This window comes from Myotis daubentonii, chromosome X, assembly GCF_963259705.1.
Source record: "Myotis daubentonii chromosome X, mMyoDau2.1, whole genome shotgun sequence".
Lineage (NCBI taxonomy): Eukaryota > Metazoa > Chordata > Mammalia > Chiroptera > Vespertilionidae > Myotis > Myotis daubentonii.
This window is the reverse complement of record NC_081861.1, coordinates 95,739,548-95,763,507: the sequence shown is the minus strand read 5'-3', so window position 1 is coordinate 95,763,507 and position 23,960 is coordinate 95,739,548. Positions and strand designations below refer to the sequence as shown.

Below are 23,960 nucleotides of genomic sequence, written 5' to 3'. Positions count from 1 at the left end.
TAATTTGGGTAGAGGTAGAGGTAAGGTAATGTCATAGTCTTGAAGGTTTGGAGTGACTTTTTGTAGAGTCTCTGTGGTGTCCCTGAAGGGGGCAAGGGAAAGGTAGGGACACAGGCAGAGTTGTAAACACATTTCCACCTTGTTCTTCAGCCATGAAACCAGCACTGACTAAGAACCTGCCAGGACTTTGGCCTGGCACCAGGGGCTGAGGTGGCTATGAAACAATGCAAGCCAAAGGTCTGGCCACTTCAAACAGGAAGGTAACACACATGTAAAAGGAGCTTGTTCAGCGATTCCCAAATGCTAGCCTGGTGACCATGCTTGTCTGGCTACATCTGCACCCTCTAGATAATTAAAAGGCACTGCCAAGTTTGGGAAGGTCTGGATTGGCTCAACTAGAATTGTCCATTGTCACGGTCCATTACGGGGAGCGAGGAGTGCAGGAGGAGGTCAGAAGGACCATTTGTCTGGAGATCTCATTCAGAAAAGGTTTTTATTTTTTATTTTTTAAAATATATTTTATTGATTTTTTACAGACAGGAAGGGAGAGAGATAGAGAGTTAGAAACATCGATGAGAGAGAAACATCGATCAGCTGCCTCCTGCACATCTCCTACTGGGGGTGTGTCCGCAACCCTGGTACATGCCCTTGACTGGAATCGAACCCGGGACCCTTCAGTCCGCAGGCCAACGCTCTATCCACTGAGCCAAACCGGTTTCAGCAGAAAAGGTTTTTAATATAGATCTTTTTAATCCTGTAATTATCTTGTGAATGACATTCATTGCATTGTATTTGCCTGATGGGTGTGTAAACGTTTAGTTGTTAAAGGTAAGTATTTCAAAAGCATCACAATTTCTCATACCATAATTTGATATTTTTTTTTTCATTTGAAAATATCTAGGGAGCTTCACAAAATGGATGTGCCCTGAGTCTTTCTCCAACTCAGAGTGTGGAGAGCTTTGAATAACAGTGTCAGGAAACAGACCTAGATCTTTAGGTACTAGAGAGCCCACACATGGTGCAAGGGGAATGTTCAAAAGTTAACACTGGTCATTGTGTCCATAGGGTGTGGAGGCTGCATTATAAGCCACTGCTGAGGAGGATGGTGTCTTAGTGTTTCAGGGAGGGTAAGAAGGAACTTACCAGTGGGAGCAGTCAAGACTGAACCATACACACAACGGTTTGGAATAGCAACACATAGTGCTCATCTAAACCAACCTCTTCATTTCACACATGGAGAAAATGAGGCCCAGAGAGATTAAAGTGTATCACCCAAAATCACCAATCTGTTAGTACCAGAGCCTAAAGTAACACATTACATTTTTCTAATACATCAAGACTTAAGATATTAACAAGAGAGAGGACTCTTTCTGGAGAGCGAAGAGAGAGAGAGCTAGGAGGACTCCAAGGTTTCAAGCATGTATCTGCATCCTACATAGTGATTGGACATAGTACCCCAAAGATGTTCCCTGGACCCTCCCACCCTGTGGAGAATGAGCATATTTCATGGAACACTTCAAAGACAGTAGCTGAGGTCCTACCATCAGGTCCAAGGCCAGGGTGCTTAGAAGACCTCAGGGGCTCTTTCCATACAGTGGGCTAGGGACTAGTCTGAGTTCTGGCTAAGTATCCCTGCCTGGTGGGCAACAGATATCAGTAAAAGTCAGGCTGCATAGCTCCCATTGCAGCCTATTCCATTCTTCTATTTGGGTGGCAAACACCAAGAGATAGGTTGGGGGCAGGGTGGACAAGCTACCAAGCACCAAAGTGAAGAGGAACAGGAGCTGTTTGTTGAGACATGTACTCTTTGGAGGGGGTGGCCTTAATGCCAAAACAAACTCCTTCAGAAATAGATATTGTACATAAAAAGACTAATTGTGTGTTTGAAGTTTGGAGTTTAGTATGAGAGAATTGGCTCTGTTCAGAAGAAACTTTCTCAGTCTGCAGTGCCAGGCTGAGAGGGCAGGGTGGCAAGTGGCAGTCTCCAGTCCCTCTCTGGATAGGAATTGGCATTTATCTAGGGGGATACAATTTCGCAAAGTTGGTTTTTTTTGGTAACTGAAACAAAAGGGAGCGATGGGGACCACCAGAGGTGGTAGCAGTAGCAGTGAGTCTTGGCTCTTGCCCTTGCCTACTTGCACAAAGGGCTATTGCTGCACCCTCTCCAACCTCCTTATTCAACTGAAGTATGACACTAATAAAAAGGCCTGGGGGAAATATCCCTCTGCACCCTCCCACCCTGGGTTGCTTGCTCTCTGCATTGTCTATCCAGCCCAGGAAAATACCTTCTCCGACAGTACAAGTGGAGGTCAAGCAGCTCTTCTGTACACACCCCAGGCCTCAACGGTAAAAGGTTGGTCTGTAGACACTAAAGAATAGACTAACAATTGAGTGTCTAGCACTAGCTTCATCATTTCCTTTCATATGCTTTTAGGCAAGTAACTTAACACTGTCAAATTAATTTCCCTACTCTGTATAATGGGGTAATGATAGTCACATTATAAGGTTTTTGTAAGAACTGTATAAAATAATGCATAAGAAGTAAAATGAATGGCAAGTAAATAAGGGGAGCACATAATTTGACATCTAAACCATGCCAACTTTGAGAGGGAGTTTTAATTTTAACAATTAGAATGGGACAACATTCATAAACTGAGACATCTAGTTCATATATTTATAAAGGTTACCTATTATGAAGAAACCTGAATTTCAGTTCTGCAATTGATTGCTGTGGAACTTTAAGCAAATGACCTCCCTTCTCTGGAACTCAGTTAGCCTATCTGTGAAATAGTAAAGAGGGTAAAAGGGATAAACTGAGAATTACATTGAGGTTTTGATCATTGTTTCTTAGAGATTCATCGATAATGTGCACTCATATTAACAGTAACTGAGTAAAATACTGTATAGGATTCCCGCTTCCTGATCATTGCAACAAGGGCAAGATCCTTGTGTTCTCTGGTCCTCGAATTCCAGCTCAGAGAAAGAAGAGACTAGTTGCACCACACCTGTGCTTTCTCTATCACCCAAGGATTGACAAGGGTGGGGCTCAACATAGAGGAGAGAATGGAAGTAAAATCTGGACTCCAAATGACTGCAGGCCCACTGGGATCACTGTTTTCCATGAGCACAGGCCCCACATCGGGACCAGTGGCAAAGAGGCAACATCTCCACATGGGTGGAGAGTCTTGGAGAGGGGGTGCCCAAGGGACCAGAGGGTCCTTTCCTTTTTGATCCAAGGAAACATACAATGCCTCAAGAGCTCAGTACTTTCAAAACACCCCAGAAACAAGAAAACTCAGAAATCAAAGAATGGGAATTACCAGGCAACTAAAACAAGGCATTTCCTTATTTTTTCCCCTGAAAGTTTCACTTAAACATCTCTGCGTGTCACTGAGCTCAGTATATCTAGAATCCACAGGACTTCTTCCCGTGCTTTTACCCTCTTCCTTCCTGTGTCACTTCCTCCCACATACACAGGAGATGAGCAGCAGGTGTGGAGGAAAGGGGCAGGCTTGCTCAGTGCCCTTTATGTTAATTGCCAAGTCAATGGGAGACAAATCACAAGTACAAGTTTGAAGACGCAAACATCTTAGCCCTCTGCATGAGTAGGGGGAAGGAGAAAGCTTTTTTCAGAACAGTTGAATGTTTGCCATTTTTTGAGGCCCCACAACCCACGCTTCATATCACAACAGCCAGCAAGAGAAAGAGCGTCCAGTTCATATGCACCATCTACTCCAAAGAGCCACTGAAGACTCAACAGTGAGCTTTGGGGTCCCAACCCACTACTTCAAGAACCCCTGGTCTGAATAAGGGGAGCCTTGCTTCTCCTCCAAGGTCCAGAATTTGCCCAATTCTCACTGAAGTGACAAAAAGTTCCTGAAGGTCATTCACACCCTTGACCATGTGTGTCTGACCTGGCCAATTGCTCCCTAGGGCTACCTTCTTAACCAACCAGAACTGACTCCTCCAGAAAGGGGCACTGCCAGAACAGTGTCTGTAGCACAGGACTTATTCCTGAGCCCCTGACATGGTCTCTGCTGGGCTCGCACAACCCCCAACTTCCTTTGGCCTGGGGATGGCTCCTTGGGTCAGAATCTCCTTTTGAGTACTTGCCTGCCTAGCAAGATTGCAAACTCTATGAGGCAGAGACCACATCCCACTTGTTCACTGTTTGGTTCCCAAGAACTCCGTCATTATTTGTTGAATAAATGAAGTAGCCAGAAGACTCAGTGGCTACTGGTCACATGGTCAAGTTAATGTCCCAGCTCAGGCACTTGGTAGTCAGATATGCTGTGGCCTCCTCTCCTGTGGCATGCATACATGTGTGCATGTCTGTGTGTGCCTGTGTGTCCTGTGTTCCCCCCAGGAGCTCCCTGAGGGTGGGTTTCACAACCCGGTTTCAGTGTGTGCCATAACTTTGCTCCTTAGGAGACTGGCTCTCATCTTTGCCATACCCACTCCTGCCCAGGAAAGTTACCTCCTGAGGAGGACCCTAGCTCTTCCTCACCCCAAGCTCCTCCTTGTCCCAACTCTGTATGACCTTGGACACGTCCTTGTTTCCTTGTCTGGGAAATGGGGAGGCTGGGGTACATGGAAAGCAGGGAGCCCATCAGTGCCAAGATTGCTCATCTCAATGGTGTCTGAACACTGCTGCCTACTGAACACTTCTGGGATTGGGAGCAGAGACTTGAGGACTCCAGACCCCACTCTCCCACCACTGTGACTTGATTTGTAGTGATGAAAATTCCTAATGCCCACCCAGGTACTTGTGGGACAATCAACATGTTTATCCAGGCCTGGGCCTCTTCCAGAGGAAATAAGGCTCAGAGACAGTAGGAAACAGGCAGGAAGACCCTCCTGACTACAAAGATAATTAAGACCAGCAACCATTTACCAAGGAAGGTTGTGGGTCTCCCTTTCCTGGAGACCATAGAAACATGGAAGCTAATGGGCCCCTAGAGATCATCTGTTCCAGCCCTTTCATTGTATAGGTAAGGAAAGTGAGACCCACAGGGAGGATGTTGCCCACCCAGGGTCACAGAGCAGCTTAACGAAAGAGCAGAGAACCAGCCCTGTTGCCAGGGCTCTCCAACCAGAGTGGATCCCATTATTCCAAGCTGAGAGGCCTTATTCTCTGGCGTGTCTTTTCTGCACAGATGAGGACTCCCTGAGGCCCTTAGAGGGTGAATGGCTTATGGGAGGGAAAAGTGAGGCCAGAGGCCCCTGTCCTCAGGATGCCGAAGCCTAGGCTGCTGCTCCCTGGACACTCTCTTGCTTCCTCTGAGGACAAGAGAGACCTCTATCACTCTCGAATGTCAGATGGCTGCTCCCACCCGAGGCCCTGGATCTTTCCTCAAAGATTCACCTGTACAACCAGCCCAACCACCCTCCAGGAGGCCCCTCCTCACTTAGTCAATCAGTCAGTGGGCCCCTCAGTGGGGAGTGCCTTCCAAATGGCTCTAGCTGAGTCACAGATATCCAAAAGCAAGGTTCCTGATTTCAAGTAGCTTCTGGGGGAAGGGCTAACTGAGATACAGGCACCCTAGTGCAGCCACTTGGGAGGGGAGAAGTGGGCTAGGGAATTTAAGGAGGTGAGATTGCATGGGTCTTTGACAGATGCTGGGTAGGACCCTGAGGAAGTGGAGGCCTTCCCTGCCTCCTTCCTAAAGCCTTCCCTCACCTTTCTGGAGGTAGAACAGGAGGAGGTGGCAGAGTGTGGTTGTCAGGGCACACAAATTAGGAGTATGGACTCCTGACATGAGTTACTGGCCTGGGACAGTGCCTCAGTAGTTAAGTGATCTTGAGTTCTTTATTTCACAGCTTTGAATCTCAGCCTCCTAATCTCAAAGTTTGGGAACTAATGGTGCTGCACATAGCTCAGAGTGGAGCTTACAGGTCTCAGGAAGAGCCTGGTGCCAATGCTTTTTCAGGATAATTTCAGTCCCTTGTTATTTCAGTATACTGGGGGGACCTACTTGGAACCCCAGAGTTGGTATAAATATTATTTTAAACTGAACACGTTTAAGATTCAACAGGTAACAGAGGGAAGGAAAGCCTTCTCAGACTTTCTTTTATCTGAATAAAAGCAGCGATTTCTGGCAAATAAGGGTGCCACAAATTCCTTCTCAGGGCGGATCTGCTCCCAGAAAGTAGACTGGGTGAAATTTACCCCAAATCCCTTCTGCAGGGGGAATTTTGTGGCCCTGTAGGATACAGAAAGACCATTCACATTTATATAGACAAACATTATCACACACTTTCTTATCAAGTGTTTGTTCTGAAAATCCATGCATCAAAAGTCATTTATTTTCCACACAAGTGCCTTTCTCCCCCTTTTCATGAATTAAGGTGGTATAAGCACGCCGAATTCCACCCACTGCTTTGAGTTATCATCACGGTGTAGTTCTCCTGTGTATATGGAGGTTGGACATGTAATAAACTCTGTTTTTCCTCCTGTTAATCTGTCTTTTATCAGTTTAATACACACACCTCAGTTACTGAAATTAAGAGAGTAGAGCAAAGATTTTCCTTCTCTACAATGTTCATAAAGGGGAATCTGTATATTGATGTGTAGATTGTACTTAGACTCAAATGCACTTGCGGGGGGGGGACCTTTGAGGAGGCACTGAGGGGGTATTTGATGATATTATGGAATTATTGTTAATTACTTTAGGCGTTATGATAACACTGTGGTTATGTTAAAAAAGAAAACTCTTATGTTTCAAAGCTATCTACTGAATACATACAGATAAAATGGTGTGCTATCTAGACAGAACTTGATAGTTTTTGATGCTGGGTGATGTGCAGAAGAGGACTAGTTATGCTATTCTACTTGTGTATAAGGTTGACATCTTCCATAAGAAAACATTTTCAATATGAAATGAAAAGGGTGGATCAAAGAGGTGTTTACCCTAATGTGGCTTATGTGTTCAACTTTGGAAGGCTTTTCATTAGAGAGAAAAACAATCTTACATTCAAGAAAGTGCGTGCTTTGTGAACACCAGTGACATTGCTGGCAGTGGCTTAGGACTGGAGATAGAGATCCCCCCCCCCTCATTTTAACCCCCTCATTAGGCAGCATCTGTGCTACTCCTCTCAGCCTGTAACAACGTGTTTGGTTGCCAGGCAATGGAAGCCAGGAACCAGAAGCCTTTTTCTTCGGAAGCAGAAAGGGGGAAGCATAGGGAGAGAAGCAAGGAGGGGGAAAGGTAGAAAGAAGTTGCCCAGGAGAAGGCTTTCCTTGCCTTGGGGTTTGGCTCAAGAGGAGACATGAGGGGTGTGGATGCCCTGTTGGATGCCAGTTTCCCACAGTCCCCACTTTCCATGGTTTATTCCTGGGGGCGGCCACATTGTCAGAGCTTGAGGACACACAGAAGGATTGGGGGGATGCATGCATGTGCGCATCCTGTGAAGACCAGTGAGACCGGGGATTAAGTAAGATATCTGTTAGCACCCATTCACAGAGCCTGAGTTCCAGGCAGCCCTTTCCTGGGAGACACTCATGAACTCCAAATAAGTTAAAAAAAAAAAAAGGTCTAGGAAAGCAGCTCATCAAATAAAAAATCTGCACTGCTGATCACCCTGAGCTGGGACCATCCCGAAAGATAGGAGGGCAGGGGGCTTTTTTGGGTAGAGAAACCTGTACTTGCTGACCTTTGAGGAAGGGAAGCAGGAGTGTCTGGTGTTGCACAGTGGATTGGACGTCTTATGGATGACTGTGTTAGGAAGCCCTGTCTTCTGGCATTGTTCAGACCTGTCACCGAAAGACTGTGTGGGCCTGAGCCCATCTCTGACTCTCAGTTTTCTGATTTTAGAAGATGGGATTTATCATATTTTGCCCCCTTGCCTCCTTCCAGGCCCAGATGGGCTGGTATTAAAATGCATCCACCTCCCAATCCCATTCACCAGGCAAGACTGTAGGTACAAACACAGCCAGTGGCCTCTATCTCTCTTTGGTGAGGGCACTTCTAGAGCCACCCGGCTGTGATCATGAACTCTTTCCTGTTGGCCTAGGAAATAGGATTCCAAGAGGCTCCAGGCTGGCATGATAGGGGTTGAGGTCAATCAGCTATCTCAGAAATCATCCTTTTCAGACACGGCATCTTACAATGGAAGGCTGTCTAACCAATGAGAAAAATGTCAGAGAGGACAGCAGTCAGGAGCTGAGCAAGATCAAGACCCAGACAGCCCCCTCTTTCAGCAGCATCTTTATGGTTCCTGGTTGCTAGGAGCAGGCTCTTCCATTGCTAAGCAACAGGAGTCTGGTGGATTAAATCTGATTTCCCGAGCTCATTGGAAGGGGGTGGGGGAGAAGGCGAAATGCAGGTACCCTGGGGAAGATCATTCTTGCCTCCAAGATTTGTTGGGGGATGTGGGTAGTGGGTGAAGGGAATGGGAGGCACAGCTGGAAACTGATCCCTAGGGTGAGGTGGGAGGGGGTGGTAGTGAAGGGTATATGTCAGTTATTCATTATAAAAACCCAAAGACCAGGAGTGAGGCTAGCAATTAAGATGCCAGTTAGAGCACTAATGAATGCTAATGCTGCTCCCTTTTTGAAACCCCAGGAAAGGCCTGGAGTCCCTGGGGGTATTTCTGAGCCATCTGACCAGGGCAGACAAATATGGCAGAATCAAGGCATTTTAGGGTCTGTGAGCATGCAAACGTCCTGAGCCTAACTTCTTGTTGAGTGCCGTGCCCCTTGTAAAGTAGCCCTCTGCTCTCTGCTTGATTAATAACCTCAGGATGACAGGGAACTCATATCTTCCTGCGACAGCCCTTTCTGTACCTCACCCTTAGAAAGTGCTTTTCCCATGCAGCCCAAGTCAGCCTTCCTGTGGCTCCTTCTTGCAGAGGTCCAAATCTGTCTTGCTGTAGGTACTTGTAACCCCTCTCTTCTGTGAGACCCACCTTCCACCTCTTGCCACCTCCCAAGGGACAGATTGTGTGGGGGCCTCAATATGACTTGATGCCCTCTGATTACTCCCTCCCCAAGCCTGGTATTTAGCCTGCCGAAGGGGCAAGTCAGTAAGAGGACAAATTTACAAAGAATGTCCAGGGCACAATTCATGCCCCAGAATCCAGACTTCTCTCACTGCTTGGCTCAGGAGGGGTCATTCTGGCCCTGGGCATGGTGATGTTTCACATGGGGAAAAAAGACTAGTCTGTGTATGTATGTGCGGGGTGGTGTTTACAAACCTAATAGAGAGGAGAATGGAGATGTGATGAATTCTATAGATTCATTCTCCAGTGAAACAGCAATAACATTATTTAAATTTGTTTAAAAGTTGTCCTACTGTCATACCGTATATGGAGGAACATTTAATCAAGACATTCTCATAAGTGGCAATAATTGCAAGGCTCTATAGCATTTGAGCCAAGACTTTCTTTCATTCCTGTCCCCCCTCCCCAGTGTGTTAAAGCTCTAATCTGTGTGTGTGGCCAATAAAAGGGACATCTGTCTCCTTCTAGCACCTAATACTAGATTACAGTTTGATCCCTGGAAGGGCAGGATTCTGAAATCTTTTATCCCTCCCCTCCAGTTCTGTGTTTCAGAAGTTTTATTCCAGAGAGGCAAGGCCAAAAGGACTGGGGAGCCTTTGTACCACCCAGCTCCGACTAACATGGTAGAAGCTCTACTTCAGGCATGGCAGGACAAGAATATTATGTCTTTGATAAGCTCATTCATAGGATGGAGGTTCCAGGAAAAGCAGTAGGTAATATCTTTACTCAGCACCCTGCTCACAGAGCAGTGTTTTCATCCTGGAAGAAATGAGTTGCCCTCCCTACCTCCAGCTCAAATGCAGTGAAGAAGTTCTGCCCAGTAGAAAGATGGGCTTTTAAGCACAGAGAGTTCCATAGAGAATTCCCTAAACTTTATTTGGAAAATGAAGCGAAGAAGTTCTTGCCTAAGGGTATTGTTGGAAACAATGAAGCTCTTGGTGGTGGCAATTAAGAGGGGACTGGGAGCTACATGGTTCTAGTAGCAACTATAGGGTACTAGACCAGCTACAAGATTAACAGAGAAAACCAAGTAAAGAACTAAGAAGAACTATTCTAGGGTCTCAGTAAGCCTCAATAACTGATAACAACCTGCCCCTGCAAAGTATTACAACTTTAATTGGATTGGGTTGTGTTGCAATTTATGTCCATGGGCATTGTTAAGAAAAAAACAGTAGTGGAATTAAGAAGCAATAAGTGGAGACTAATAGCTGGGTTTTATACTACAAGAGATAGATCAGCCAGGAGCTAAATGAACATCTCAGTGAAAGAAACAGAGGGCCCTGTTAAAACTACAGGTATCGTGAGTGGTAGTAATAATGTGTACATGTCCAAGGCTGTGACTTCTGAGGTACAACATAAAGACTTAATAAACTTCCCTAAACTAGTCCAGAAGTCAGTAACAGTATCTGGAGATGCTATACTGTATTACCTGAAATGTCCAATTTTCAGAAAAAATTATGAAACATGCAAAGAATAGGAAATTGTTACCCATAAACAGGAAAAAAGCAGGCAATAGAAACTTTTGAGTGGGTCAGATGTTGTACTTAAAGAAAAAGCAGCTATTACAAATATGTTCAAAGAATTAAAAGAATAAAGGGAGGATGGGTGACACTTAATAGTGTCAAGAATAAAAATAAAGCAATTAATTAAAAAGTAATAAAGGAGGGAAACAAAGATGGCAACCAGCAAGAAGGTAGGGAGGAAGAGTGTGTGAGAGAGTGAGGGAGCGATAGAAGAGTGTGTGGACGTGTGTGGTGTGTGTGAGTGAGAGCTAGGGACAGCTAGATCCTACAGGTCTTCCAAGGGGCTGCCAAACTAGGCAGTCTTAGATGGTGAAACCCCGCTGCCACCGCAAACACTCGGGGGAGGACACCACCAGCACAGAGACCGAGCCATCTTGAAGAACAGAACTGCTTGGGACTAGGATCTTAGCCTCGCCACTACACAATCTGGTCTCAGTGGCAAACCGGGACCCTACAGCCACTGGGGTAAAAGACCTGTGGCCACATCTGGAAACCCACGTACACCAAGAACCCAGGCACCCCGGCTGTAGATTTCTGTGAGTCACAGAGCCAATTCCTCTTCCCGCCGGCCCCACAGCAGTGGCATAGGAACTGCCAGACCCTCAAACACACAGCAGTGGCAGCTCTACTTGAATTTGAGCCTGGGTGTACGGACATGGGAAGTTTGTTTCCAGTGACCAGGCAGGGAGGCTGGGCTGAATTTGAGCCTGGGGGTGCGAATTTGGGGAGTTTGTTTCCTGCGACCAGACCCTGCACCCAAGCAGGGAGGCTGCGCTGAATTTGAGCCTAGGTGTGAGATCTTGGGGAGTTTGTTTTCCTCAACCAGACCCTATGCAAACGCAGGGAGACAGAGCTGAATTTGTGCCTGGGGCGAGAACTCCAGGAGTATGTTTCCCACGACCAGACACCTCGCCCAAGCAGGGAGGCTTTGCTGAATTTGAACCTGGGCACTCGAACTCAGGGAGTTTGTTTCCCGCGACCAGACCCCTTGCCCACAAAGGGAGGCAGCGCTTAATTTGAGCCTGGGTGTATGGACACGGGGAGTCTGTTTCCCACAGTGCATACCCGTGTGACCAGTGATTTGACTCTGTTTCTCATCACGCATGCCTGGAATCCCTGATTCCAAGTGCATTCACACTTTGAGCCAGTGATTCTAATTCTTGGCGCATGTGCACACAGGGACACTGATTCTCGGCGCAAGACCACACCAAGCAACAGAGACTCTGATACTTGACATGGACACAGGGGTCTCTGACTCCTGACACACACTAGGGGACTCTGATCTTTGGCACATGCCAGTGGGGTCTCTGTTTCAGCGTGCTGCAGGCAGGGTCCCTGATTCTAGGTGTGCATACGAGGCCACACTAAGCACCTGTAACTCTGATCCTGGGTGAGCGTGGCTCCCACCAACCCATGGCAGCCACACATCTTGGTGTCAGAGCTCTTCAGTGATACTCAGGGGGTGCAAAGCTCCCACTGCACATGGGCCAGGCCTCTGCAACTCGACATTTGAGCCTTCTGGTGATAGTCAGAATGGGGAGACAATGAAACAATCCCTAGAGGAAAGAAAAAGAGAAATCGCCAAGAAAGGAAATAAGTGAAACGGAAGCATGCAACATGACAAAAAAAGAATTCAGAGTAATGGTCAAACAGTTCATACACCTGATGAACGAGAAAATCAAAAACCTATGCAAAAATCGGGAAGAAATGAAAGTGATATAGCTACAGTCAAAAACATCATGTAAGGTTTCAACAATAGACTAGAAGAAGTAGAGGACCGATTTAGTGAGTTAGAAGATAAAGTACAGAAACAAGCCCAATCTGAACATCAACTGGAGAAATAAATTAAAAAGCAGGAGGAGAGCCTAAGGGAGCTTTGGGACAACACAAAATGAAGTAACATATGCATAATAGGGCTGACAGAAGGACAAGAAGAGCAGCAAGGATTAGAAAACCTATTTGAAGAAATAATGATAGAATACTTCCCTGATATGGAGAAGAAAAAAGTTAAACAAGTACAGACAGTCCCAAGCAAGATGAATCCCAAAAGACCCACACCAAGACGCTCCATAATTACAATGGCAAATGTTAAGGAAAAGAGAGAATCTTAAAGGCTGGAAGAGAGAGACGGAGAGTTACCTACAAAGGATCCCTCATCAGGTTATCAAATGCTTTCTCAACAGAAACACATCAAGCTAGAAGGAGTTATACAAAGTGATGCAAAGCAAAGGACTGAATCCAAGAATACTCTATCCAGCAAGACTATCAATCAAAATTGGGGGGAAATCAGGAACTTCACAGACAAAAAAAAAAGGCTAAGGGAGTTTATCACGACCAAGCGAGCAATGCAAGAAATGCTAAAGGGAATGCTTTAAAAACAAGAAATAAAAAAGTTAGCAGGAACACGGGCACAAAAAAATAGAAATAGCTACAAACAAGTACCTTTCAATAATAACTTTAAATGTAAACAGACTAAATGCTCCAATCAAAAGACATCTTCAGAACATTTCACCACAAAGCCACGAAATATACATTCTCAAGTGCACATGGGACATTTAAAAAAATAGACCACATATTGGGTCTATTTTTTTAAATGTCCCATGTGCACTTGAGAAGATCTCTCAGATCTTCTAACCACAATGGCTGAATGGATAAAAAAAACAAAAACATGACCCATATATATGCTGTCTACAAGAGACTTACCTCAGAACAAGGGACTCACACAGACTGAAAGTGAAGGGATGGAAAATATCTTTCAGGAAAATGGAAATGAAAAAAAAAGCTGAGGTAGCAATATTTATATCTGACAAAATTGACCTCAAAGTGAAGCCCATAATAAGAGATAAGGAAGGCCACTTCATAATACTAAAGGGATCAATACAACAAGAGGATATAACCTCAATAAAAATATATGCACCAAATGCAGGAGCACCCAAATACATAAAAAACTCCTGGAAGATATCAAGGGAGAGATCGACAACAATACAATCATAGTAGGGGACTTTAATATACCACTGACATCAATGGATAAATCCTCTAGACAAAAAATCAGCAAAGAAATAGCAATCCTAAACGACTCACTAAATCAGATGGACTTAATTGCCATCTTCAGAACATTTCACCCCAAAGCCAAGAAATATACATTCTCAAGTGCAGATTGGACATTTTAAAAAATAGACCACATATTGGGTCACAAGCAAAGTCTCCCCAAATTCAAGAAGATTGTAATCAAACCAAGCATCCTCTCAGACCACAATGGCATAATATTAGAAACAAACTACAATAAAAACAATCCAAAAAAAAAACTCAAAGACTTGGAAACTGAATAGCATGCTATTAAACAATCATTGGGATACAAATGAGATCACAGAAGAAATTAAAAACATCCTGGAGACTAATGACAATAAAAATACAACAATCCAAAATCTATGGGATGCAATGAAAGCAGTCCTGAGTGGGAAGTTTATAGCTCTACAGGCCTACCTCAAAAAAAAAAAAACAAGAGAAAATGGTGGTAAATCATCTAACTCTAAAACTCAAAGATTTAGAAAGAGAGCAACAAGAAGAGCCCAGAGTGAGCAGAAGGAAGGAGATAATAAAGATCAGAGCAGAAATAAATGACATAGAGACCAAAAAAACACAAAAACAAAACAAAACAAAAAACCCCCAAGACAATACAAAAGACAAATGAAACCAATAGCTGGTTCTTTGAAAGGATAAACAAGATTGATGAACCTCTAGCCAGGCTCACTAAGAAGCAAGAGAGAGGACCCAAATTAAAAAAAAAAAATCAGAAATGAAAGAGGTGAAATAACAAGAGACCCCACAGAAATACAAAGGCTTATTAAAAAAATACTATGAACAACTCTATTCCAACAAACTAGACAACATGGAGGAAATGGACACATTGCTAGAAAAATACAACCTTCCAAAACTCAATCAGGAAGATTCTAAAAATCTCAATAGGCTGATAACTATGGAAGAAATTGAAGCAGTAATAAAAAAGCTTCCAGCAAACAAAAGCCCGGGGCCAGACGGCTTCACAGGGGAGTTTTACTAAACATTCAAGGAAGAAGTAAAACCTATCCTCCTCAGACTACTACAAAAAATTAAAGAGGAAGGAACACTTCCAAGTACACTCTAATCTGAGAGATGCAAGTCAAAATGACAATGAGGTACCATCTCACACCTGTCAGAATGATTATCATCAACAAATCAACAAATGACAAGTGTTGGCGAGGATGCAGAAAAAAGGAACCCTAGTGCACTGCTGACGGTAATGCAGATTGACTGGGGCAGCCACTGTGGAGAACAGTATGGAGTTTCCTCAAAAAACTAAAAATGGAACTCCTATTTGACCCAGTGATCCCACTTCTAGCAATATATCTCAAGAAGCTAGAAACACCAATCAGAAAAGATATATGCACCCCTATGTTCATAGCAGCACAATTCACTATCGCTAAGATTTGGAAACAGCCTAAGTGCCCATCAGCAGATGAGTGGATTAAAAAACTGTGGTACATCTACACAGTGGAATACTGCTCTGCGGGGAAAAAGAAGGAATTCTTACCATTTACAACAGTATGAATGGAACTGGAGAGCATTATGCTAAGTGAAATAAGCCAATCAGAGAAAGATAAATATCACATGACCTCACTCATTTATGGAATATAATGAACAACATAAACTGATGAACAAAAACAGATCTAGAGACAGAGAAAGAAGCATCGATCAGACTTCCAAACCTCAGAGGGAAGGTAGGGGAGGGTGGGGGTAAGGGGGAGAGATCAACCAAAGGACTTGTATTCGTGCATATAAGCCTAACCTATGGACACAGATAACAGGGGGTTGAGGGCATGAGTGGGGGGTTGGGGGGGGAATGGCGGGATGAGGACACATATGTAATACCTTAATCAATAAAGAAATTAAAAAATAATAAAGGAAATCATGTTCAAAAAAGTAAATGATGACAATTTATTACCACATAGAGGATATCAATAAAGTTATACATTTTTTAAAAAAGAAGCACATGGAGGGCGGCGGAGGTGATGCGCCGGGGAAGATGGAAGATAACCAGTGTGCAGAAGAGACCACTTTTGTTGTTGATGAAGTGAGCAACATTGTGAAAGAGGCTATAGAAAGTGCCATCGGTGGCAACGCCTATCAGCACAGCAAAGTCAATCAGTGGACCACAAATGTCATAGAACAAACTTTAAGCCAACTCACCAAGCTGGGAAAACCATTCAAATACATTGTGACTTGTATAATTATGCAGAAGAACGGAGCAGGACTACACACGGCGAGTTTTTGCTTCTGGGACAGCTCTACTGACAGGAGCTGCACCGTGCTATGGGAGAATAAGACCATGTACTGCATCGTCAGCGCCTTCGGACTGTCCATCTGACTGACCTCCTCATCCACCCAGGCTCTTTCTCCTCTGTCTCAACGTTTCTCTCGGATCTTCTAACCACCAGCCATGAATTCAGTGAACAGCTTTCCCACACTTTGTTTTCTGTGGCACTCTCAACATGCAGAGAAAAACCCAAATGACCTCACTGTCCTGTGATCAACACACCCTCAATCACGGATCGTTCTTGGGCAGTTGGAACCTGGACTGCCACGTGTCCACACTCTGAATATCTCTGTTCAAAGGTGCTTAACACTCAACCTGTTAGTGTGAAGCTTTCTCTACCCTCTGAAATCATTCAAACACACTAATTTTTCCATACTTTGTACTTTTGTTAGAATAAATTATTCCAATTTAAAAAAAAGAAACATGAAAATACTGAAGTTGAAATGTACAATAAGTGAAATGAAAATTCAATAGAGGAGCTCAACAGTAGATTTGAGGTGGCAGAAGAAAAAAATGAGTAAACTCAAAAACAGATCAATACAAATTATGCAAATTGAAAAACATTGAGAATATAGAATGATGAAAAATGAAGACAGCCTCTGAGAAATGTGGAACACCATTAAGCACGCCAATACACATGAGATGAAAGTACAGAGAAGAGTGAAAGAGATAGAAAAAAATAATAAAAAATAATAAAATTCCTCAAATTTGATTAAAACATGAATTTATATATCTAAGAAGCTCTACAAATAATAAGTAGAAAACACAAAAGATACACCCCAGGCACACCACAGTCAAAATGTGGAAAGCCAAAAACAAAGGGAAATCATGAAAGCAGCAAGAGAAAAATGACTCATCATGTATAAGAAAAACTCTGATAAGATTAATGGCTGACTTCTACCAAAAAGAATGGAGACCAGAGGCAGTGAGATGACATTCAAAGCCATGAAAGGGAAAAAGCTGTCAACCAAAAATCTTTTCTATATAATGTCTAAAATAGGCAAATCCATAGAAACAAATAGTAGATTACGTGTCACTAAAGGTTGCGGGATTGGAGTAAGGGTAGAGACTGCTACTAGGTACTATCTTTTTGGAGTGGTAAAAATATTCTGGAATTAGATATTTATAATATTTGGAAAACATTGGAAATATACTAAAAACACCAAATCATACACTTTAAAATAGTGAATGTTACAGTGTGTTGTATCTCAATAAAAAAAAATGAAAAATAAAGATTTCAAATCAATAACCTAACTTCCTAGCTAAAAAAAAACTAGAAAAAGAACAGCAAACTAAACCCAAAGCAAGCATAAGGTAGGCAATAATTAAGAGTAGGACATAAATAAGTAAAATAGAGAATAAAAAACAATTGGGGAAAATCAATAAAACCACAAGTTGGTTCTTTAAAATATCTGCAAAATTGTCAAATCTTTAATGAGATTGAACAAGAACAAAACAGAGATGACTCAAATTAGTAAAAGTAAGAATAAAAATGAGCTATAACTACAACCTTACAGAAATAAAAAGAGCAAAAAGAAACACTATGGATAATTTTATGCCACTAAATTAAGTAATTTGAACAAAATGGAAAAATTCCTACAAAACCACAAACTACCAAAATTGATGCAAGAAGAAACAGAAAACCTGAGAAGAGATATAAGAAATTGAATTAGTATGTAAAGAACTCCCTGCCCCGCCCCCCCCACACACCATCTTGGTTGGGTTAATTTGCATATAGTCGCTCTGATTGGCTGGTGGGTGTGGCTTAGGGCATAGCAAAGGTACAGTCAATTACCTTTGTCAATTAGCATCTTTGTCTTTTATTAGTGTAGATTGCTGTCTATCTCTCCCTTGATATCTTCCAGAATTTGTTCTTTTTTTAAGGATTTGTGTACTCCTGTATCGGGTGCATATGTGTTTACTAGAGTTGTGTCCTCTTGTTGAATTACTCCCTTTAATATTATGAAGTAGCCCCCCTTATCTCTTGTTATGGTCTTCACTTTGAGGTCAATTTTGTCAGATGTAAGTATTGCTATCCCAGCTTTTTTCATTTACATTTGCCTGAAGAATTTTTTTGCATCCCTTCATTTTCATTCTGTGTGAGTCCTTTGTTCTCAGGTGGGTTTCTTGTAAACAGCATATGTATGGATCATGTTTTCTTATCCATTCAGTCACTCTATTTCTTTTCATTAGATTTTTTAAATACATTTACATTTAAGGTTATAATTGATAGGTACTTGTTTGTTGATATTTTTACCCTTTACGTCTCTGTTTCTCCTTTTCTCTCTAGTCCTATTTCTTAGATCAGTCTCTTTAGCACTTCTTGCATTGCTAGCTTGGTGGTAATAAAATCCCTCAGACTTTTATTGCCTACAAAGCTCCTGACTGCCCCTTTAATTTTGAATGATATCCTTGCTGGATAGAGTATACCTGGATTCAGTCTCTTGCTTTGCATCACTTTGTATTCTTCATTCCACCCTTCTGTCCTGATGTGTTTCTGTTGAAAAATCAGTTGATTATCTAAAGGGAGATCCCTTATAGGTAATTTTATGTCTCCTTCTGGCAGCCATTAAGATTCTTACTTTGCTGTTGATGTTTTCTAATTTAATTATAATATTTCTTGGTGTCTGGCTTTTTGGGTTCATCTTGTTTGGGATTTTATGTGCTTCTTGGACTTGTGTGACTTTTTCTTTCCAGCGTCATGGAAGTTTTCTGTCATTATTTCTTCAAACAAATTTTCTATTCCTTGCTCAGCTTCCTCTCTTTCTAGCACCCCAATTATGTGGATGTAGTTTCATTTTGTATTTTACCAAAGCTTCCTTAGACTCTCCTTTTGCTTTTTAAGTGTGTTTGTTTTGTTTGTTTGTTTGTTTTAGTTCCTGATCTGCTTGTGTTTTTTGTCTACCTTGTCTTCTAACTTGCTGATGTGGTCCTCAGCTTCCTTTGGTCTAGTATTGAAACCTTCCATTTTGTTCTTTATTGCAGCCAAGTCATTCTTCATTTCCTCTTGATTCTTACACATTTGGTGAATATCTCATCCAGCCTTTTCAGCATACATACTAGGTGTACCGGTTAATAATGGCAGATTTTGTAATCAAAGAAAACACAATAATTTCAAGAGAAATATCAAAAGTACTTCATTCAAAGTAATGTCCATCACTAGCTATACATTTCCCCATCTTTCAGGTAATTTGTGGATACCGTCACAACAAAACTTTTCTTGTTTTGAGGCAAACCATTCAGAGACCCAATTTTCCACTTCTTCATTCGTTTTGAAATGCTGCTCGGAAAGTGCGCGTCCCATCAATCGGAACAAATGGTAATCTAAAGGAGCAAGGTCACGTGAATACAGTGGGTGGGTTAATACTTCCCAGGCAAGATCTTTTAACTGGTTTTGAAGTGTGCGATGGTGCATTATCATGAAGCAAAATTACTTTGCTGTGTCTTCTGGCACATTCTGGTCATTTCAACATCAAAGCATGGTTCAAATTGATTATTTGTTATCAGTAGCAATCAGTATTAACAGTTTCACCGAGTTTTAGAAGCTCATAATACACCACACCTTCCTGATCCCACCAAACGCAGAGCGTTGTCTTCTTTCCGATGTGATTTGGCCTTGCAGTGGATGTTGATGGTTGACATGGATCAACTCATGATTTTGTGTGTTTGGGATTCTCAAAATACATCCATGTTTCATTGCCCGTCACAATTCGATGCAAAAAAAGGCTTTCTTTCATGCCATTGAAGCAACATTTTACAGATGACTTTTGGGTTTTCCATTTGTCTTTCATTTACTTCATGTGGCACCCATTTTCCTTCCTTTAATATCTTTCCCATTGCTTGTAAACAATCGGATATTATTTGCTGAGCAACGTTTAATCTTTCTGCAAGTTGTTTGTAAGTTTGACAAGCATCTTCATCCAATAATGCTTGTAATTATTGGTCTTCAAACTTTTTCGGTTGACCTGGGCGTTCTTTGTCTTTCACATCAAAATCATCACTTTTAAAGCATTTAAACCAGCATTCACAAGTTTCTTGAGATGGAGCATGTTCACCATAAGCTTCCCAAAGTATTCAGCAGGACTTTTCTTCAAAATAAAGTAATGAATTAAAACTTCCCGCAAATGCTCTTTTTTTGGCACGAAATTTGACATTTTTCAGTGTAAAAATATCTATGATGTTAACACCTTCAGCAAATTTGACATATGAAGTTTTGAAGCTTGTTGTCAATACAACAAAATAGTATACATATCAAATCCCATATATCTCAACATATGTGTAACTCCATATAGTGAAAAAATCTGCATTATTAACCGGTAGACCCAGTATAACCATAACTCTGACTTGTTTCCCTGACAAATTGCTTGCTTTCATTTCATATATTTCCTTTTCTGGCAATTTTTCTTTCCTTTGTGGATTGTTTCTTTTTCTCCCCAATTTTGCTGTCTCTTTGTATTTGTGTCTATGTAATGTAGTTGCTCTCACTTTCTGGCTCTGGATAACCTGTTTGAGGTCGGAGATGTTGAAGCCCCTAGCGGTCCAATGGTCTGGGATTTCTTAGCCCAGAGGCTGGGTCTGCCTTGACTCTCATGTCTTTGTCTGTGCTCTGAGTTGTATTTTTCCCCCCATGTATCTGGTTCCTCAGCTGTCCTCTGCAGGTGCTTGGGGTTGGCAGGGGTATGTGCACAATTCTTCTGGTGTGTGACTCCAGAGTGGGGTCCTGAATAGTAGGATCCACATGCACGAGGTCCAGGCATATGGTATCATGGTTAGCTTGGTCCTGGCCCTCGGGGTGCTGTCATCCGGGATTCTGGTGCTTCAACTGGGCAAACGGGAGTGGGTGCGCAGCAAGGTGATGCGTGGCATCTGGGATCAGGGTCCTGGCACACAGCGGCTGGAGGTTGGTTGAGGGGGCAGCCTCTGGGTGCGTTGGGTCCAGGTATGTGTGGTCGCTGAAACGCTGGTTCCAGGGGCAGGGACCGGACATGTGGGGTCCGGGTGCATGGGGTTCCAGCACATGGGGTGCTGGCGCCGTGACTGGGAACACTGTGTCCTGGCACACAGGGTCCCTGAAGATCTGGGTCTAGGCATGGGTCTGGGGAAGCATAAAGCGGGAGTTGTCTCTGGCCTGAGGTCACTACTGGGAGCTGGAAGCGAGGTAGGGTGCCACTCACTGCAGGGGTGGTAGGTGAGCTGCTCTGGTTGTTGTTTTGGCTGTGCTCCTCCCCCCCCCGTGTTCCCCACTTCAAGATAGTATGGGCTCTGACCCCAGCTGCACCTGCCTGGTAGTGTCTGCCATGGTAGCAGGGGCTCCTCTTACAGGAGAGCCTGGTCCACCAGTCCCTGAGACTTCTACAAGATCTAACTGTCCTTAATTCACCCTCACACACACCACACAAGTCCACATACTCCCTTCTCACTCCTTTACTCTCTCACACTCTCTCTCTCACTGCCCTCCTGCTGGCTGCCAAGTTAGGATCTTCTACTACCACCTTCAATAATTATTTTTAATGTTAATGGTCTAAATATATAAATTAAATGACAGGTATTGTCAAAGTGGATCAAAAAATAAAACCAAACTATATGTGGTCTATAAGAAACCCACTCTTACTTTAGACACATATACAAGTTAAAGTAAAGGGATGAAGAAAAAAATATACCATACTAACACTAATAATAAAAAAGCTGGAATAGTTAAATTTCAGAGAAGACTTCAAAGCAAGAAACATTCTCAGGGATAAAGAGGAACACTACAAAAATGGTAAGGGAGTTAATTCTCTAAGATTATATAGTAATTCTTAATGTGTATGTGCCCAACAACAGAAGCTAAAACTGATAGAGCTGCAAGAAGAAATAGGTGAATCCACTATCATATTGGAAACTTTAACATCCTTATATCAGAAATAGACAGATACAACATGCAGAAAATCATACATGCATACAAGAGAATAGTTGAATTGCAGAATATCATCAATCAAGTGAATCTAATTGACATCTACAGACTACTTCATCCAATAGCAGAATAGATATTCTTCCCCAGCTCTCAAGGAACATTCACCAAGATAGACCATATATGGATCACAAAACACACCTGAATAAATTATATATATATATATATATATATATATATATATATATATATATATATATATATATATATTTATTATGTCATGCTCTCAGAACACAATGCAATTAAAGTAGAAATTAATAAAAAAATGGGCAGAAATACCACAATACTTGGAAATAAAACAACACACTTTAAAATAACATATGGGTTAAAGAAGAAATTTCAAGCTCTAACCAGTTTGGCTCAGTGGATAGAGCATTGGCCTGTGGACTGAAGGGTCCCAGGTTCGATTCTGGCCAAGGGCATGTACCTTGGATGCGGGCACATCCCCAGTAGGGAGTGTGCAGGAGGCAGCTGGTCGATGTTTCTCTCTCATCAATGTTTCTAACTCTCTATCCCTCTCCCTTCCTTTCTGTAAAAAAATCAATAAAATATATTTAAAAAGAAGAAGAAATTTCAAGAGAAAACTTTAGATGTTTTGAACTAAATGAACATGAAAATACCACTTACCAAACTTTGTGGAATGTAGTGAAAGCCATGCTTGAAGGAAATTTTATATCATCAAAAGCATATGTTAGAAATTAATAAATATTTAAAATTAAAAAATCTAATCTATAATCTAAAAAAATTAAATCCAAGATGGGAAAATAAAAGAAATAATAAAAATCAGAGCAGAAATCGATGAAATTGAAAATAGGAAATCAATTGAAAAAATCAACAAAACAAAAGCTAGTTCTTTGAAAAGATCCATAAAAGTGATAAACCTCTATCTAGGCCAATTAAGGAAAAAAGAGAAGACACAAATTACTAAAATCAGAAATGAAAGAGTTGACATCACTGTAGATCCCATGGACATTAAAAGAATAATAAAGGGATATTATGAACAACTCTATGCCACAAATTTGATAACCTAGATAAAATGACCCAGTTAAGAAAGATACAATCTGAAAGACACAATCTGCCAAAACTCACAAAAATAAATTGACAATGTGAATAGGCCTGTATCTATTAAAGAAATTGAATCAATAATTAATAACCTTCCCAAACTCAAAGCACCAGGTCCAGATGGGTTCATTGGTGAATTCTACCAATCATTTAATGAAAAATTATACCAATTCTCTGCATTCTCTTCAAGAAGATAGAAATAGAGAGAATACTTCCTAATTCATTCTATGAGGCCAGTATTGCGCTGCTAACTAACCCAGACAGAGACATTATAAGAAAACTATAGACCAATAGCTCTCAGGAACATGTGTGCAAAAATTCTTAACAAAATATTAGCAAATAGAATACATCAATATCCAAAAAATGGTTATAGACCACAACCAAAGTGGAATGTATTGCTGGCTCAGTATTAGAAAATCAATTAATGCAAGAGATTACATCAACAGGTTAAAGGACTAACATCAAATGAGCATATCAATAGATAGAGGAAAAGTATTTGACAAAAGTATTTTTATATGTGATGGGACAAAAAGTATTTGACCCATCACCTATAAAAACTCTGAGCAAACTACGAGTAGAGAGGAACATCCTCAACTTGATAAAGAACATCTACCAAAAACTTATAGTTAACATTGTTTTAACGATGAGAAAAGAGAAGCTTTCCCAGTGATTGGGAACAAGAGAATGATATTGCCTCTCACCATTCCTTTTTCATATTGTACTGGAAGTTCTGGCTAATACAAATAAGACAAGAAAAGGAAAGGTGTACTGATTGGGAAGGAAGAAATCAAACTGTCTTTGTTATCAGATTACATAATTGTCAGTGTAGAAAATCTGAAAAAAATTGACAAAAATTCCTGAAACTAATAAGCAATTATTAGCAAGGTTCATTGACTGTAATACATGTATCACTCTGGTGTGCAATGTTTATAGCAGAGGAAGCTGTGTGTTTGGGAGGCCAGGAGACATATGAGAAATCTCTGCACTTTCTGCTCAGTTTTTCTAGGAACCTAAAAATATAGTTTTAAAAATTAGGCAAAATATTTAAATAGACATTTTTTCTAAAGAAGAT

At 41.9% G+C, this 23,960-nt stretch overlaps 2 protein-coding genes across 3 annotated transcripts in view; one reads left to right on the top strand and one right to left on the bottom strand.

The window, feature by feature from the left end:
• Positions 1-23,960, bottom strand: part of SLC16A2 (solute carrier family 16 member 2) — a 177,827-nt gene that overhangs the window by 71,527 nt on the left and 82,340 nt on the right. The window lies entirely within an intron of this gene.
• On the top strand, positions 15,565-16,283 carry LOC132225087 (dynein light chain Tctex-type 1-like). The gene has a single exon (XM_059680301.1). The coding sequence runs from the start codon at positions 15,586-15,588 to the stop codon at positions 15,925-15,927; it is 342 nt and encodes a 113-aa protein (XP_059536284.1). The 5' UTR covers positions 15,565-15,585; the 3' UTR covers positions 15,928-16,283.